Source organism: Nestor notabilis, unplaced genomic scaffold (assembly GCF_000696875.1).
Source record: "Nestor notabilis isolate BGI_N333 unplaced genomic scaffold, ASM69687v1 scaffold14414, whole genome shotgun sequence".
Classification (NCBI taxonomy): domain Eukaryota; kingdom Metazoa; phylum Chordata; class Aves; order Psittaciformes; family Psittacidae; genus Nestor; species Nestor notabilis.
In genome coordinates this window covers 15,613-35,642 of record NW_009926125.1, presented here as the reverse complement: position 1 = coordinate 35,642, position 20,030 = coordinate 15,613, and the positions used below count along the sequence as shown (strand labels likewise).

Below are 20,030 nucleotides of genomic sequence, written 5' to 3'. Positions count from 1 at the left end.
ATCTCATGCACTTCAAAGATATTAGTGCATTTAATTTTACAAGTACAATACAACTGAACGTAAGTACAAAGACTGAAACACACAGGACAATAGACGTGTTCTCAAGTAAGAACTTGGTACACACTCATACTCTGTGCAATTTGTTTAGCAGGCATAATTTAAAACCCTAGATTTGAAGTGACAGACAGAGCACAAGTTAAGATAATGAGAGAAGAAGATTAGGTGTGTTTATCATATATTTGTGCTAACATGTACCTCTGACTGATGGAGGTTCTGACTTTTCAGGAACAGCTACAGGAATTTTCTCTTCTGGGACAGCCTTTTCTGGCATTGCATACTCTTTAAAGATATTAGTAACTTTTAGTTGTTTGTATTAAGCTTTAAAACTAACAGTGAAACATAATATACTCAAGAGAAGGAAAAGAGATCCTATTCATAAGAGGTACCTTTAGGCTGTGCAGCTGCTCGTATTTTAGGTAGAGCAACACTCTCTTGCTTTTCGGTCAACTTGGCTGGTGGTGGTTCCTCAGGTGCCAGAAGAGGCTTTGGTTCTTTAGATGCCACTTCAGGCTTTGGTTTTTGAAGTGCTGTAGAAGGCTTTAGCTTTTGGGGTGCTAAAACTGGTTCTGGTTCCTCAGGCACCATGACAGGTTCTGGCTTGCCAGCTGCCACAACATGCTTCGATTTTCTGGACTCTTCAATATGCACTGATTTTTGGAAATCTGCAACAAACTCTGTTGCTTCAGTTGCTACAACAAGCTCTGTTTTTTGGCATGGCACAAAAGATTTTCTTTGGGGGGGCACCACAAAATGCTCTGATTTTTGGGTTAATGCAACTGTGTCTGACTCCTTAGGTGCCACAATGAGCTCAGGTTCCTCAGGGGCCATGAATGTTTTTTGGGGTTCCACAAGAGGCTTTTCTTCTGGGGGCATCATGCCATGCTTTGTTTTTTGGTATGCCACATCATGCTTGGGTTCTTCAGGTACCACAATAAACTCTTCTTTCTCAAGCATCACAAGACGCTCTGCTTTTTGGAATGCCACAACATATTCTGTTGCTTGAGGTGCCAAAACAGTCTTAGGCTCCTCAGATGCCACAACATACTCTGTTTTTTGGGGTTCCACAACAGGCTTTTGTTTCCGGGCCACTCTAGCAGGTTCTGGTTCTTGAGGTTTTACCTCTTGAGGCTTTTGTTCTGGGGGTCCTGCAGTGGGCTTTGTTTTTTGTGAAACTGGAAGAGGTACTTTCTTTTCTGGAAAAGTTGTCTTGGCCACTTCATGTACATAAAAGATATTAGTTCTAAATTTAACAACTGCACTGACAAGCATACCAAATTTAAGTGAATCATAAAACATAATTGCACAATTGTAATGAAAACATTAAAAACATATCAGGTATCAACCATTTATGTTGGCCTTTGTAATGATGTATATACCACATTTTGGCTCTTCCTTTTCTCTCAAAAATACACACACACACCAAGCCTCATGCCCCTGTATATGTATACTGACAGTATAATTTAAGCTATGATAATTATAAACAAGAATGGACAGGACAAAAGATATTAATAACATCGCAGGCGATAAGCAGACTCTTATAATAAGACTCTTTCAAGAATTAGCAGTGATGACATACACATTTTCTTGGTAAAGCTTCTGGTATTTAAATTATGTTGATATCTTCTGCTCTTGGCTACTAGAATGGGTACCTTCTTTTCTTCTACTATCATCACTTTAAACATATTGGTTGTGGTTGTTTTCATGAACCCAAGTAATAGAACAGTAAGAATAATCTAAAATAGTAAGATGAATTAAAGTTTAAGATACAGGCAATTTAGGCATCTAAGATTTGTCACTATTCTTCAAAAAGACGCATGTATGTCTATTTCATACACACATGCAGATACATAGAACAGGTATAATTTAGAATCTCAGAAAAGTGAAGGCCTGGAAGATCAAAGTTTAAAGAAAAGAGGATTTGCTTTTGTTATTTTATGAGTGTTGAGATTTACCTGTTTCAGGTTCTGGTTCTTCAGGTGCAGCCTCTGGTTCTGGGACAACCACAGGTTCTGGTTCTTTAGGCACAGGTATTTTCTTTTCTGGAACAACTTTCTTCAGCACCTCAGGTTCTTTAAAGATATTTGTTTGGTTTATTTTCAGGAATTTGAAGAATAGGAATTAAAAAGGCAACAATAGCTCCAAGAGGAAAATCATTAAACAGAATCAGAAAAAAAAATACTCCTAATAAATAGTCTGCGTTTTTTTCAAATTGCTTGATGCACACCATTTATAGCCATTTTTGCTTACTGGGAGCTATTCGAAAGTGAAGACAACAACACAATCCATAGCATTTATAAATATTAGAATATAAAAAAGAGATAACACAAATTTAAAAAGAATATTTAGAGAAACATTAACATTTCTGTGCAATTTTATCAGTATTGAAAATTACCTTTAGTTGGTGGAAGTTCTGGTTTTTTAGGAACTTCAATGTGTACTTTTTCTTCAGAAACAACTTTCTTGGGCACCTCAGGCACTTTAAAGAAATTAATTAATTTTATGAAATTCAAGCATATGTCTGCAGCTTTAAGACACTAAGGAAAAGTAAATCTCAGGGACAGCAAAAGCATGAATGGTTTTGGATGTGTATATTAACTTTTTTGTTTGCCTACAGAAAATAGTTTTTGATGTCTCACTGAGGTACATATGCAAAAACTACAATTTAAACAACAAAAATATTCTATAGAACAGTTATAGTAAAAGTAAACTACCATTATATTAAAATGGATTTTCTTTCATTAATTACATACGGCAATTACCTTTAGTTGGTGGAGGTTCTGGTTTCTTTGGTACTTTAACTGAAACCTCTTCTGGGATCACTTTCTGTGGTACCTCAGGCACTTGAAAAATATTAAGAATTTTACTATAAGAATTTCATAAGCAACATGAAAGCATAACAGCAGAACAATATTAGCGAGAACACCAAACAACAAGCTGTGTTTTTTTCACACATTTCTTGACTCGAAAAACCTTTGATAATTGAAGACCTCTAACAGAGGTCTTGGGTACTATCTTCTATAGTGTTAAAACAGTAGAAGAGTGAAATTTTTGATTCTGTTAATTTTGCCACAATGTCAAGTACCTTTAGCTGGTCGAACTGCTGGTTTCTTAGGCTCCACCACTGGTATTTTCTCATCTGTGACTTTCTTGGGCACTTCTGGCACTTGAAAATTAACAATGATGTTAATACTAAGAATATAAGGAAATTTAAATAACCTTAAAGTGGAAAAAGAAGCAAACAAAAAGGACACCAAGTAACATGAATTAAACATAAGAATCTTTACCAAATAAGGCTCCCAATCTTGACTGAGAGTCATTTGAGGGGAGTAAAGAGGCTGCTTCCAAAAAATAATTTTAAAAATGGCAGTTTAAAAGATAGAAAGATGGGCAAATAGTATCAAAATGTCTTATCACTGAAAGTAATACAAATTGTTGCCATGGTTTTAGTAATTACAAGTACCTTTAGCTGGTGGTTCTTCCGCTTTTTTAGGCACAGCAGCTTTGATTTTCTCTTCTGTAACTACTTCCTTAGGTGCATCAGGCACTTTAAAGAAAGAGATTATTTTCAGTTGGAATTTTACAGCTATGTTCAAAACTTTTCACTAGAAATTGCAAAGTAAGGAGGTTTTTAATGGAGCCATTGATTTTACATGTTCTTTGGGTTTTTTTTAATGTCTCTGAAAAGTCTGAAGAAACAACTCTGAGACTTTTGGAATTTCTTCTTCTACATTACATTATTTTTTCATTTTATTCAACCACTTCCCAAATCTCCATTTGACTAAGGCTGCCATTGACCATTCTGTATTCCTTGCCAAATTGTTCTATGCATGATTACTTCTTGGTATCAATTTTTCATCTATGCACAGAGGGTTTTCTCCTGTGTTCAACATCTCTGTCACTTATTCCATACTTTGAAATTATTAAACTCTGTTTGGGGCTAATTTTTCACTGTCAGTTGGGAGTAATTCACATCACAGAAGTCCTTTCTTCTCTTTAAGATTTCTGCTGAGTTCTCAAGTATCAGTCCCATCTCTGCCCAGTCACATCAATATTTCTAACAAACACACTGGTACACTGATTACAGCAATGATTCAAAAAGAAGCATTTCCAAAACTGTAGCATATATAGAACTGTAGGCATGGAAAGTAAAAGTAATAGGACAAGACAGATAATCAAAAAACTAATCTGCACAATCAAGGCAGAAATTTTTTTCTCTTCCAAATTTTAGTTATCTGTTGTGCAACATACCTTTGGCTGCTGGTGGTTCCAGTTTTCTAGGCACAGCAACAGGCACTTTCTCTTCTGGAATTTTCTCTGGCACCTCTGGCACTTTAAAGAAAACAGCATCCATATTTGTTATACTTAAGGCATTTAAAAATACATTATTAGAAGAGTCTCACAAGAAGCATATCAGAAAGAAATGTAACACCAGATACAAAAAGAGATGTCATGCAAAAAAATTTGTATAGTATTGCATACTACCAGGATATTTTATAAACAAGAAATAAAAGGTAATATTTTTCATCTGCTGTAAACCTACTGCCGAAGAGAAAGAGAAGTCTCCTCCTCAGAGAGTCAGCATTATTGACATATAAGCTTTAGGTGGCGTTACTCCTGGCTTTTTAGGCACAGCACCATTTACTTTTTCTTCTGAGACAGATTTCCTAGGTACCTTGCACACTTTAAAGATGTTAGTGTACTTTTAAGAATTAAAAAAAAAAATGCAACAAAACAACATACAATACAAAGAAATAAGACAAAACAAGTAAGATGAATAAGGATACTCTGACAACAGTCACATGTTCTCAAAAGTCTCTATGGTTCTATCCCTCTGGAAAACAGCAGTTTGAAGCAAATTGCTGGGGATCTTTCATCATGCAGTGGCGACATGCCATGCAAACTGCTAGTTCAGGCAGATTTCTGAAATATGTGTAACAACTGGTTCCTGTGCCTAATGCTATTTCAATTCAAAATTAAATCAATTGACCTCTAAGTTTAACATAAGCAAAGTGAAAGAGAAAGCATATATACTTCTTGCTTGAGTATTGATATAATTTCTGAAGCTGTTTACAGTACCTATAAACACCCATGTAGTGAAATCATTTGTTCTGTAAATCTCACTGCATGTTGACTTAAGTAGTTTTCTTTATTTTTAGTCCCTTTGACTAGTTTCTGTTACAATTTCTGTGGATCACAACAGATCACTCTTGGGTAGAAGAAATAAACAAATTCAACTAATTTTTAATGACTTGACAATGACAAAACGAAGGACAGAAGAAAGGAGAAGGAAAAGATATGTTCACCCACACATTTGGCAGGTGGAGCTTCTGGCTTTTTTTCTCAGAAATAGTTTTATTGGGAAATTCACTTTATTCACTTTAAAAGATATTTATTGACTTTAATTTCCATGTTATAACTTAAAGACAAGTTAAGAAACAGGAAAAGGGACATATACAACATAAATGCCACAAATCTGACATAGATGAACTATTAAAACAGAAATGATGTAAGAACAGAAAAGATGTTTAATATCAAAAGACCTCAGTTCTATTTGGCTATCAAAGTACCTTTAGATGGTGGAGGTTCTGGTCTTTTAGGCACAGGAATAGGTTCTGCTTTTTTAGGCCCAGCAATAGGCACTTTTTCTTCGGGAACAGTTTTCTTAATGACTGTGGGCACTTTAAATATATTAGTTCATTTTAAGAATTTATATAGAATAGAAAGACAAGTCTTAAGAAATCCCAGGTTTGTAAGTAAATGTTGGTACTATAGGTACTAAACATATTAAAAAAATGAACATAGAAATTAATTACACTGAATAAGAACTAAATAATGAGCAAGAATAATTTTCCTGGAGTTCACGACTTTGCAAATTGCAAGAAGAGATGATGAAGAAGAGATTATGAAGAAGACATATACCTCTAGGTGCTGGAGCCTTCTCTTTTCTATGAACAGTAGAAATTTCCTCTTCTATGTGCATCTCCTCGTAAACTTCATGTACTTGAAAGATATTAGTTTAAATATTTAAATTAACTGGGAATATCTTCCAAAAACAACAGTGTGAAAGATAAAGAACAAACGCAATCAAATATTCAAGCTAATCTAAAGATACATGGGTCTGTGTTATATTTACCTTCTAAACTGGCATGCTTTCAAATGAAGGAAGAAAAAAATCTCTGATTCTACCCTGATCTAACCTCTGCAGCTTGCCAGGAGAAAGATGTGTGATATGTGGTAAGTCAGGCTGGATGTGGTTCTGAGCAACCTGATCTACTTGATGATGTCCCTGCTCATTGCAGGGGGTTTGGACTATATGACATTTGAAGGTCCCTTCCAACTCAAACCATCCTATGATTCTATGTCCTAAACTTGGCTGCTTCCTTGAGTGCAGAGACAGGCCCTGTCTATCTAAGCTCTGTTACATTTTCTGTATTTCTTTTTCCCCCTCAGACTGATCCCAAATGCCAGAGTCCATTGCACTTATCTCTTGTACAAAAAGCTAATTTTCATCTTGAAAAAACCTACAGACGATTTTTTTAAATGAATTAATTTTATACTGTTGCAGCTAACAAAAGCTGCTAACTAAACTTTATGGTAGGCAGAATGTTTTCAAAATAATGAGAGGTTTATATATGAAAACATATTTTTTTATACTTCAAATCTTACTCAAAATTTATTGTACCTTCAATGTGTGAAGCTTCTTCTTTAGGTAGAGCAGGAGGTATTTTTTCTTTGCGGACAGCTTTCTTTTGTACTACAGGAACTTAAAAATATTGGTTTATTTTAGAAATTTGAGCAAGGAAATAAGTAGTATAGTCTTGTAAAATAGTAAAAAGTTGTACTGGAATGATATGAAAATACATGGTATTAACCTGTGAATACAGCTCAAGAACTTCACTTTTTGGAGTTCACTACTTTTCTATTTCCTAATACCTATGGGAAAATCTTTGCTCAAAAGACGGCAGTTAGGTTTGGGGTTTTTTCCTTTCTTTAAGAACTACGGCAATTTAAAGGATTTTCTTTTTTAAAAAAAAAAATTATTTACCTATAAAAGCAAGACAAAACTGCATTACCATTAACTAAATAGTACGTTTCAAATATCGATGGAGTTTGAAGAATTCCATAGATGTTTGAAACATTTAGAATTTTATTAAAAAAACCTATGTTTCTATATTAAAAAAATGTGGCTTTGTATTTTGTCCTATTTAAAGTCTTACCTTAATCCTGAATTTATTAAAACCCCTGACGTGACTGCAGAGTGCTTCTGCAAACAAGCTTCTGCCATAACCTTTTAGGGCTTTTTAAAAATATATTGTCAGAGAAAGTATTTTGGGAAATAGAACATGAGACAAGAAGTAAAAAAAATATAAAGCCCTGCGATGAATTTCCTGTCTACTAGATTTTTTTTGTATTTTCTTTATATTTGTCTTTCTCCTTCTTTTTTGTTTTTAAATTCTTGGTGCAGAATGTATCAAACTGTTTGAGCAGTCGCTAACACAAGACAAAAATAAGAACTTGTGGAAAATGTTCCTTGCATTTGTTTTCCTGAATGCTGAATTTTTCTGTCTTAATAATTGTTCATTAGATGAACATAAATGATCAGTTTTAATCCCTGATTTATCTGTATGTATACTCTCTTTCTAAGACAAAAACAATCAAGGAAAGAGACAAAATTTACTCTTACAAGAGATCAAATGGAATAAAACAGTATATATAGCACCTGCTCATGTTAAAAAAACCAAACATTGGATTTCTCAGTTTGTACCTCACTTTTGAAAGAGGCTAGAAAAACTCCATTTAGGGCTCATGTACCTTTAGCTGGAGGAGCTTCTTCTGTAGGTACAGCAGCAGGTATTTTCTTCAGTGCGACACTTTTCTTTGTCACTGCAGGTACTTAAAAGATAATACATTTTTTAAAGAATATAAAGAACAAAAAAAGCAATGCCAGACGCATAACAGCTAAGAAAATATCAGAATGAACACATTAAATAACAGATTGACACATGGATCTAATGATGAAGATGAAGAGCTAACTTGTAGGGAATGTGTTTTTTTGTAGATTGCTTGAATACTTCGTATACCTTTAGCTGTTGGAGCTTCTGGTTGACCAGGAATAACAACAGGGGCTGCTTCTTCTTCTTCTGTTGGAACTTCTCCATAAACTTCAGGCTCTTAAAGATATTAGTTTATTTTACATATTTTAACATTATTTACAAGACAATACTAGATTGACATAATGCAAAAGTGCAGACATGTATATGGACAGACAGCTGATTGAACATGAAGTTATTTAAATATCTAAGTTCAGTCTGATCATTTACCTACTATCACTAGAAGCAACCATTCCCAGTTAGTAAGATAAAAGTTTACAGAAATATTTCATTTTATTTTCTTGTTACTTAGTTCTACGTATTAAACAGAAATTGTAATTGAATTTCACATGTCCTTATCTGGCATGAACTATGTATATCCCAGCTCAAAAATTAATTGTTACTCTGGATGGCTTCTAAACCAGTGTCTACTTAAGTTCATTTCTCCAGTCTAATCTGGCTAAAGTGCTTTCCTGGATCAGAAACCTAGCTTCACTCTGATTTATGCTTCTTTCTCCCATTACTAGAGAAGAAAATAACATTTTTAAAATTCTAAACTATAACTACATTCAGGGGGAATGAGGGTCTCATAGACATGGATGGAAATTACTCTTAAATAAGCAAAAAATAAGTTCAAAGTGTCTCATATTTTACAGAACAATCTAGAGCATGAGCTGATATAGTCCCTGCAATTTATTACTTGGTAGATGTGTCACTGATGTACCTTCATACAAAGGAGGCTCCTCTTCTCTAGGAATAATGGTGGGTACTTTCTCTTCAAGAACAGCTCTCTTATGAAACTCAGGAACTTAAAAGATATTAGCTTGCTTTTAGTAAACTCAAAATAATTTTCAACTTTTAAAATCTCAAACAGAAATAAACCCAGAAAACTAAGGTCTTTTGAAGTTCCAAATACAGTGCTTTTTCGAGAATGAAATATTACACAGTTCTAGAACTGTCTTGCTGGAACAATTACCTGAAGAAATGTATAGTTTCTGCTCTCAAGCATAACCCATTTGCTTTTCTTACTGTATCATCATCTTTTTCCTTCTGTGTAACAGCTTTAATAGTTTTAATTTACTAGCTCTTAGCCTATTACTTTTCCACCAATATCATGAACAATGTATTGACATCAAAACCCTAATTTAAACTAAATTCACAACTACAGTACAAACATAAAAGTGCTGAAGGTTTTCATACTGGTACTGTAAGGAGTGATACCTCCTCAGCATGTTTTCATTCATAAATCAATGTGCTAACTCTGAGACAAACATTTCAGATATGTGCAAACAAATGTTTGTCTCAGAGTTTTCAATTTAGTGCTGAGAGTCAAATCTACACTTAAAGACTAGATACTTTTGCAATGATAAAATGAATATGAGAATGATTTTTAGAAGATGTTAGTTTGGAAAAATGACATGAATATTTCCTTTCCATAAAATTTCATATCCAAGGTTCTTTTACCTTTAATTGGTGGAACTTCTATTTCAGGTGTATGTGTAGGTTTCTTTTCTTCACGAACTGCTTTTTTGAGAATGGCTTGCCCTTTAAGATATAATTTGAGGGTTTTCAAAATTATTTGGAAGAAGTCAGAAAGAAGAAGAAAAAACCTAACAATGAAGATTAATGAAACAACAAAGGATTAAATGATTCCTGAAAGAACATCTATGTTAATTTTGAAGACTAGACATATAACATATAAAAAGTACAACATATTAAAAAGCATTCTTGAAAGATGGCCATAGATTTGGTTGGTGGAATCTCCTTCCTTTTCAGAAGAAATAAAAATATTATTTCTTTCTGAACTACTTGCATGTGTAGCTTAATGACAGAACACACATTTTTTTAAAGTGACTCACATATTTTCAACAAATGACTTGAAACCAACAGGCAAAAAAAGACTCAGTCACAAACAGCTAAAAAAACCTGCTGTGGAAACATAAAATATACATACATCTTTCTCAACAAATAATGAAGACAAAAGTCTGAAACCAGAAGTCATGATTCATGAGGACAATGCAGAAGAAGTATACCTTTACCTGGTGGAGTAATTTCCTTTTTAGGAACAGCAGGTAGTACTTTTTCTTTTGGAACAGGTTTCTTCGGCACCACTGGCACTTTAAAGACATAGGGTTTTTTTTTTTTTTAGAACTTTTGCAATATGAATGTTATGTAAGAATACAAGTTGAATAAAAAGCAAAAAATTGAAAGAGTCAGAAAAATTAGCAAAATACTAAATACAGTGTCTTCAATTGCTACTGAGTGGTGACCGTGCAGGCCACCCAACTATTTTGCTTGATTCACATAGCTAGAGTCTTCAGTATTCACTGAATGAAAAAGACCACTCTTGCATCAATTTTTGACTAACAAACTCGAAGTCTTGTCTGAACCCCCCCCACCTTTCCCACTGATTTCATTCTGATAATTTTTACAATAAATAATTATAAAATTTAGCACAAAACTGATTTCTGACAAAGTAAGTGCTCTAAACAGAAGATTACAGAGCTCCAGACTAGTACAGAAAGTCTACTAGCATCCACTCACAATAGGTATTCATGACATTTATTTCTTGTAGATCCTGGTATAGGGAAAACCTATTAAGACTGTATGTGCTCCAGCACATCATTAGGTTGAAGAAGGTTCTAGTTTCTTAGGATTCTGTAGGAAACTAGAGTTTGACTATATGGTGTTATAGCTCAACAGACTTATTAAGTTATCCATCTGCTTGTTTAAATGATTAACTATAAAATGCCACTTATATTGTGACAACAAAAATTAAATCTTGCAAGTCCTGCCTGTGCTTCCTCTTCCACAGGAAGTAATCTGTTTCAGTTTTGATTTGTTAAAGAGATACTAATATTTTAGTAATTTGATCCCTGCCCTTTACTTCACTGCAAAAGAAAGTTAAGGGTCTAGCAGTCAAATCAGAATAGGTAAATTATTTAGGGATTTAGGGATTCAGAGGGTCAGGCAGAAGTCTGTTTTTAAATTTCTCTATTATCTGATGTACCTTTAGCTGGTGGAGATTCTTTTGTAGGAACAGGAACAGGCACTTTTTTTCCTGGCAGAGGTCTTTTAGGAACCTCAGGCACTTAAAAAAGAATTCAGTTTGGATTTTAAGTTATTTATGAGGAATTGTAATGGATACAATGACAGCAAGCAGAGCAATCACTCATTTGTATAGGAGCCATTTCATCACTTACGCAGAGACAAGTGAACAGCCACTTATTTCAGAGTTCCTGAGCAATGAAAGCTAGCAATAGCAGTGCAAATCTTTCTGGTACATTTTAGATGCACTTTCTGTTTGGTATGAGGGATCTTATGGTCATAAATTTAAATTATGAGAAGGAAGATCCAATATGAGTTTTAATATCTCTGTAACTAGCAGAAGCTAAACTGGGCAAAAGAAACAAAGATTGATGCACAAAAATATTTAATTCAGGCTGAAGCTGAACTGCATCAGAAAATTATCATTGACTTTGCTTGTGACATATCTATACTAGCTCACGCTTGGCAGTCAGATGTGGAATCCTCCCATTCTACTCTGAAGGGAAGAATTACTTAGGAAGGAATAGTAGAAAAACAAACTTTGACTGGATTTATCATTACCAGCAACAGACACACATAGAACTACAGATGGGAAAAAATATAAATAAACACCCAAAGGAGGCTTAAGCAGTAACTTGGAAGTCAAAAACTGTAAGAATAAAGAAATCATTACTTGATGTACCTATAGCAGGTGGGATTTCATAAGCCTCTTCATACACTTCTTCATATTTCTCATAGATCTCTTCCGTCTCCTTAAACTCATACTTTTCATAGAAATCTTCTTTCTCCTCAGCCTCTTCTTCATATTCCTGTTCCTGAAACTCCTTATATCTCTCAGGTTCTTCAGGTTCCTCATATGCCTCGATTTCTTCACCTTCCTGAACATCCTCAAACTCTTCTATACTCTCGTATGTCTCAAACTTCTCATACTCTTCATATGTATGCTCATATTTCTCCACTGCAGGAGCAGGAGCAGGGACTTTTTCTTTCTGGACAAGTTTCTTGGATACCTCAGGCACTTTAGAAAAAGTATTATTGTTACTAGCTTACAATTATTAATTTTTATTATTTTTTAAGTTGGTCAAGACTATACACATCAAACATAAAATGTATATAACCACCACAAGCATAAGTTACATTAAAATATCAGAACATGGTTCTGAAACAATATATATTATAGAAGATTTTAGAAATTATGAGGAAAAACAAATCTTTGGGAGGATTAAAAAGAAATATATCTGTACCTTTAGTTGGTGTTGGTTCTTTGGGTTTGGACACAACAGCTGACACTTTCTCTTCTGCAACAGCTCTTTTACGCACCTCAGGGGCTTTAAAGACATGGATTTTTTTTAGGAATTTAGAAAATAAACCCCACCTTAAAGCAGAATAAGTAAGTAAAGCACAAGAAACAGAGCTTTATAGTTCTACAATGCAAACATTGATAATGAAGACTTTTAACATAAATTCAAGCAGAATTCTCAAACAGCAAAGAACAAAGTTAGAAAGAATAAAGTCAAGAGTCTTTTTAGCATAAATATTAATAATAACCAAGAGTACATATACCTTTTGCAGTTGGAACCTCCACTTTTACAGGGGGGGCATCAGGTGCCTTCTCTTCAGGAACAACCTTCTTAGGCATCTTGGATACTTTAAAGATAGAACCTATCTTTAGCGGGTTTTTTGCGCAATTTTAAAATGGACAAACCCAGAAGCTTACAAACAGCAGAACAGAAACTTACAAACAAACAAATAGTATGGTGACATATAATACAAGACAAACATACTAAATTGTCCCTTACTAAACTCAACTTGTATGAAGAGTATTATCTATTAATGATAGCAGTATTTGCAGATTACAATACCTTTGGCTGGTGGAGCTGGCACCTTTTTAGGAACAGGTTCTTTCTCTTCAGGAACAGGTTTCTTAAGCATCTCAGGCACTTTAAAGACATTATTTTATCTTAAGAATATCATCCACAAGTAGTATAAGAAAGACAACAGAAAACATACAAACAGACTTACTGAAGTAAGAACTGATCTGCAGAATATATTGAAATGTTTTAAAGAAGATGAAAGAGAAATAAAACCAAAAGACACTTGATATCTGTAGGCAGACTTTTTGAACAAGTCAGATAATTTCAGAGCTTATTTTTTGCTAGGAATTTGGCAATCACTCTGAGACATCAATACAGAAAGACATGGGGAACAGAAAACTAACACAAATAACAAATAAAAGAAATAGAGACACTGAATGACAATAACAACACATTGTTTTCCTAGGTATTAGTTTATGTACCTTTTGCTGGAGGAAGCTCCCATTTCTCAGGAGTAGGTACAGGTATTTTTTCTTTTGAGACAGGTTTCTTAGGAACCTCTGGCTCTTTGAAGATATTATTTTGCAAACACATTTTGAAGTTACTTTCACAGCATTAAAAGCATAAGAATACATGAAACAAGGTTACAAGCTCCCCAAAAAGGTCATAAAAAATTTACATATAACATAGAACAAGAAATAAAGATTAATTTTAAGGAACCCAAAAGATCTCGTGAGTGCCTTCCAAGAAAAGATCATGTACCTTTTGTTGGTATGATTTCTTGTGGAATAGTTTCCTCTTCTTCCTCAGGAACAAAAATGGGAACCTTTTCTTCAGGCACAACTTTCTTTGCCACCTCAGGCACTTTAAAGATATTATTTTAAGAACTTTACTTTCACAACATCACAAAAGGAAATTAGTAACATAAATCACAAGGACACCAACTTTAAAGTAACAATAGTAATAAAGATAAGGGAAACTATTAGTTATTTTTCACTCCCTCAAAACAGCATATTACAACTAGGTTATTAGGATTATACGAAGACTGGCTCTTTTACCCAATTCTTAATTACACAGTGCCATTGACAATGGAAAATATTAGAAAGATATGCTACCAAAAAAAGGTTGTAGAGGATTATTAGCATCTAATTTTTTACCTAAAAAACATTCAGTGTGTACTTTGCAATTCTTTTCTAAAAAACTCAGCTGCTGAGGTAGAATTTCCTCAGCACCAAATGGTAGGCTCTGTGATAGTCTACCTCCACTCTGAATTTCACATTCAGGGCATATTTTCTGGCTATTCATATGGTCAGTTGTGATTTTATTTTATTTTTATATAAGTTTAGCTAATAGGCTTGTGATTTTAGCATAGTCTCAAGGTACGTATTCAGAATGATCTTCCTGAATAGACAAATTTCTAGGTAAAGGCCAATAAAATATTATTCCATGTATTTTGTTTAAATAAAATGTAAATTAGTTTAAAAATATGTTCTGGGTAATGATATCACAATAAATTATTTCATTCACAGCAGCCACTTAAAATGGAAAACAAGGCCTGATTCTCAGTCCACTGAAGCCAATAAAAAAATAGACAACCAAGCACTGCCTGAGACCTAGTACTGCTCACTGCAGGGGAGCAGCAGGGTGCTAGAACCAAAGATCTGGCTTTACATGAGTATAAATTAATTTTTATAATGAGATTCAGCTGAAATACCAATATATAAGGGAGAGGAATCATCTGCATACACAGCACTATGATATACCTTTAGCTGGTGGAATTTTCTTTGCTTTAGGAACTGTAACAGGTACTTTTTCTTCTGGGGCAGCTCTCTTGGGCACCTCTGGCACTTTAAAGATATTATTTTGATAAGAAATTTTTGATTACTTTTAAAGCATGAAAACTACTGAAACCATGGAACAAAGTCACAACAACCAATAAGAAGAAATCTCCCCTCAGAAAGATAATTAAGATTTACATCCATCTTAATCAATAGAGATGAAAATCTTCTAATGAATGAATAAAGCTGTATGATCATTTTCAAGAAGGAATGGTGTACCTTTTGCTGGTATCTCTGGAACAGCTTCCTCTTCCTCCTCTTCAGGAACAAAAATAGGTACCTCTTCAGGAGGAGGTCTTGGTATTTCTGGCACTTCAAGATAGTATTTAATTGTTGAAAACTTAGGCACAACATCAGAAACTGAGAGACAACTTACACAGAAGCTAAAGAGTGAGTTAGCAAGTATGTTTGCCACAAACTGCTATGATACTTCAAATTGTAACAACAAACATATAGAAACAATAAAAAGCATCATCCATATGTTCAGTTATAAGAAAAGATACCTTTGGCTGGTGCAGGTTCTGGCTTTTTAGGTACAAGGATAGGTACTTTCTTTTCTGGAACTTTCTTGGGCACTTCAGGCACTTTAAAGACATTTTTGTTTAAGAAATTAATTTTCAAGGTTACATAAAGCATGATAAATGAATAACTGATATTAAGACAAGTACACGAATATGGTAAACTTCAATTATGTATGAAAGATAACATTGATTTTTATCCACAGATTTAGGCAGAGATGTAAACTTACAAACATACAGACTACAGAAATACAAATTGGCATTATAAGGCTAAGGGTGAAGTCTGACTGTTTAGGTATATTGTTTATCTTTTGAGTCATCTGGTTTTGAATCATCAATTTTAAATAATTTAGATATAAAAGATCCAAAGACGGAGATGATACAAGACACAGAATTTTTCAAAGCATACAGTAAGCATAGCACCCATGACTGGCAGAAACAGCCACAATACAGTGTCTGGTCATAGACAGGTCTATGAGTGGGTCAAACACACTAGGACAAGGAGTGGGATTGTTACTTGCAGTCTTCTAAAGCTGAAGAAGCAAAACTAGAATTATGCAGTTGAACCAGAAACTAGTGTACCTTTGGCTGGTGGAGGTTCTTCCACTTTTTTAGGCACTGGGACAAGTATCTTCTTTTCTGGCACAGGTTTCTTTGGTACTTCAGGCACTTTAAAAATATTGTTGCAGTTTAAGAATTTCATTTTCGAACCATAAGGTAAAGAAAAATTATATGAATTAATAAAGTGGAATGATAAAGAACTGTCAAGAACAGAAAACTATTCACTCTATATTACATTAAAAAGGAAAGATAAACAAAGACCAATTTTTTAAATATTTTTTTTTAACACATTCAGTCAAGAGCTGATATACCTTTGGCTGGTGGAACTTCCTTCTTTTTTGGTACAGGAACAGGAACCTTTTTCTCTTCTGGAACAGGTTTCTTAGGCACTTCTGGAACTTAGTAAGATATTATTGTAAATTGAGCTTGACATAAGAATCTAAAACACCATGACATATATGTCAGTGACACCAAACAATTAAACACAGATACAGAGAACCACAATTCTTAAGAGCAACAATCCTTTTAGTATCCTAGTGTTTAACACAAGTAAGAAAATAAATGAAGTCTAGAAGAACTTTCTGTTCACAGCTAATTACAAGTCCATATACCTTTAACTGGGGGAACTTCCTTCTTCAGCACTTGGACTTTCTTTTCAGGTACAGGTTTCTTTGGCACCTCAGGCACTTCAAAAACATTATTTTGGTTAAAAAATAAACCACAAGTTATCCAGAACAAAAATGAAACAAAAAACCCAGCAGGATAAATATTTAATATGAAGAGCCCCCTCCCAAAAAAATAGAAAAAAGAAATTATAAAGTAAGACATCTGAAAAATACTGTGAATTACATATTCAGAGGATGTCTGCTGAAATAAGGAAATTATATATACCTTTTGCTGGAGGAACTTCTTTTTTCTTCAGAGTAGGTATTTTTTCCTCTGACGGAGGCTTTTTGGGAACCTCAGGCACTTGAAAGATACCATTAATGTTTTAGGTATTTACCTCTAAACCAGTAAGAACATAACATGCAAACAAGCATCACAAATACACACCCAAAACATACAGGAATGACTTAACATGGTTTGATCACGAAGAGAAAATAAAATCAGAAACAGGTTGTATTAACTGCTATTATGTCCATTCTCCCTGCTCAGCCACTGAGGCCACGAATAAAAATGTTTTTAACTTCAAGGGCTTATTTGCTGATCAAAAGATTGAGTTAGGACATAGTTTAACTTTTTAGAACACGCTATTAAAAAAATGATGAAGCATCATGGTGGGGAAACTTGCAAAACCACAATTTCACTTTTCCTTCAGTTTTTGGGTGTTCATTACAAACAATGTAATAAACGACTACTTAATTGCTGTGTTAGGTATTTAGTGGATTTACTACTTCTCCTTATTTTTCCCTAGAGCTATGATACTAACTTTTATCAGCCATGAAATAGGTTGCCTGATCATGTTGAATAAGCCAGTTTCATATATGTACTGAAACTGCTGATTACATTTTCTTCCTCAGAAATTGTCAAGTGCTTTCTACATGCAAAAAGCAAGCACATCAAATTTTTCAGCTGATTTACTTCAAACACAGAACTATGGACACATTATAAGTACCTACCTGTTTATATCACAATTTGCTGGGTAATGACAATGTTTAAGAGTGATTTAATTGAATGAAAAAGGAGAAAACCTTGATTCTGCTGAAATCAACAGGTTTTCCTTTTAACTGCAGTGATGCAAAGTTCAGCTAAAATGTACCTTAAACTTTTTTTGTGCTCCAAAACCTAGAAACATTCATACAAGTTTTATGATGACAGGAGAGTAATCCCACTTGCTCTGAGCTAACTAATCTTCCTGTTCAGGATTAACCTGAATTTTGCAGCGCACAGCCTGGCCTTTTCTTTACTAAGAAAAATGTGCTAATCAATATGACAAAATTCTACTGCGAACAATCTTAAATATAGTTTTAGCATACCTTAATTAGTCAAAAAATTCTGAACTTCTTTTTGGGGAAGACAGACTATGGAACAATTTGGATCAGTACTGGAAAATATACATCTTTACATACTCTTAGATGATTATGTGATTTTGGGAAATCAGAAATCTTTATATTACAATGTAGAAAGGTTTTATCTTGGTGATATAGTTGTCCTTTCTAAGTAGTGAATAGTTAGTTCATCCTGTACTAACAATGGTAAAAATTTACACCAGTACCAAATAAAATTCTTCCTAAGGAAAACACCTAAACCTAAGATTATTTAAATATGGCAATTTAATAGGACTTTTATATCTTTGCTTTCCCTGAAAATATATTTTTCCCTTGAAGAAATAAATAACCAGCAACTATAGGGTTTTTGAATATTTCTCAGAGGAAGTCCATGTGGCTTGTGTTTGTAAATCACATATTTTTCAATTACCCTACCTATTTTTAAGATAAACATATTTTTTGTCTGTAGTTGCAGAATTCTTATATCCGTTTTTAAGTATTTCAAGCACAGTCTGATAACAAAATTGGACCCCAGAAGAGGACGAAATAAAGTTCAGTTAAATTTTCTTGGTTGTTATACAGACTTCATATGAAAGAGGAATGAACATGTATGACATGGAACGTTTAAATTTGTAGAGGTAGTAGTAAAGAATAGACATACAGCCATCACACATTTTTCTATACTATATACTAATATTAAACATCTTGAAGAAAGGTACATTGTAAAGCATACTGGAACATATTAAACCAAAATTTTGTTATACTAACAGAATTGAAAGATATTACTTTTTCTCATAAAAATCCTAAAATTAAAGTATACCTCTAACTGGTAGTCGAGCCTCCTCTTCATACTGTGGAATTTCTGGCTCTTCCTCCTCATATTCAGGAACTTCCTCTTCATAATAAGCAGCTTCTTCTTCATAATGTGTGACTTCTTCCTCTTCATATTGAGGAACTTCCTCTTCATACTGAGGAACTTCCTCTTCATACTGAGGAACTTCCTCCTCAAAATGACTAACTTCTTCATAATGGTGGACTTCCTCCTTGTAATGGATTACTTCCTTCTCATATCTGGTGACTTCTTCCTCTTCATATTTTGGAATCTCTTCTTCCTCTTCATACTGAGGAACTTCAACATACACTTTTTCTTTTCGGACAACTGTCTTGCGTACTTCAGGCACTTAAAAAGATACCAAGTAAAAGAATCTTAAAATTTATCACATAAATCTTACTAATAATAAGGATCACAAGGCATTGCCAAATAAGAATTAAATCAAAGGAAGAATATTACATAGAAAACAAATCAGTATTCTCTGTACATGGAACATACAAGACACAAAAAACCACATTTATAACATATTTCAATTCCCTATCCGGTATACCTTTGGCTGGTAGTCTTGCCAGTTTTTTAGGAGGAGAAGTTCTTTCTTCTATGATAGCCCTCTCAGGTACATCTGGCACTTAAAAGATACAGTATATTTACATTTAAGAATTGTTAAAAGTGTTGTTTAAAAGCAAAAATATTCTTGCCAAGAAACAAAGAAACATATCTTGCAAATATATAGCTTATATGTGAAAGACAAGTGCGTTTAGTGACACTGGACATGTAATTATGGAAGCCATTAGGCCGCTTTTCAATTAAATGACAGCAAACATTTCAAGATCCCAATATAAAAAGCTGATATGATTCCTGCTTCATCCATTGCTGCCAGCAGTGAAGTTAAACTTGCTGAAGGGCAGAACTCAAAATCTAAATTCATCAAACTACAAAATCATTAAATCCCACTGTTCTCTGTGCCAGCCCCACTCCAGAGCAGTGACACTGCACTACCTCAGTAATAGATCAAGAGCCCTGAATCTGATAAAAAAAGATTTGTATAGAAAACTGGAGATGAAGATGAGAGCACATATAGAAAACCTTGTGACTGGCTAACAATGGGTAAGAGCTCTGGTCTAATTAAATGCAAAAGAATTGCTTGGTGAGGAAGGTATTTTTCCTCTTCTGTTGATTGCTTTACAAAGTGGCTTGTTTGTTCAGGCATAGCAAGGAGCCATTCCCTATAAATGCAAAAAAATTCCAAAAGATTAAGGTGTGAATACATTCAGGTTTTAT

General features: G+C 34.0%; 1 protein-coding gene across 1 annotated transcript in view; it reads right to left on the bottom strand.

Annotated features, from left to right (window-relative positions):
- Window positions 1-255: 255 nt before the first annotated feature.
- Window positions 256-20,030, bottom strand: part of LOC104404866 (titin-like) — a gene marked incomplete at both ends in the record, with an annotated part of 35,332 nt that continues 15,557 nt past the window's right edge. Inside the window, 7 exons of the mRNA XM_010013399.1 lie at window positions 256-339; window positions 447-1,274; window positions 2,013-2,129; window positions 2,453-2,536; window positions 2,820-2,900; window positions 3,143-3,223; window positions 15,354-15,434. Coding sequence (XP_010011701.1) covers window positions 256-339; window positions 447-1,274; window positions 2,013-2,129; window positions 2,453-2,536; window positions 2,820-2,900; window positions 3,143-3,223; window positions 15,354-15,434 — 1,356 coding nt within the window. The remainder of the gene's footprint in view (window positions 340-446; window positions 1,275-2,012; window positions 2,130-2,452; window positions 2,537-2,819; window positions 2,901-3,142; window positions 3,224-15,353; window positions 15,435-20,030) is intronic.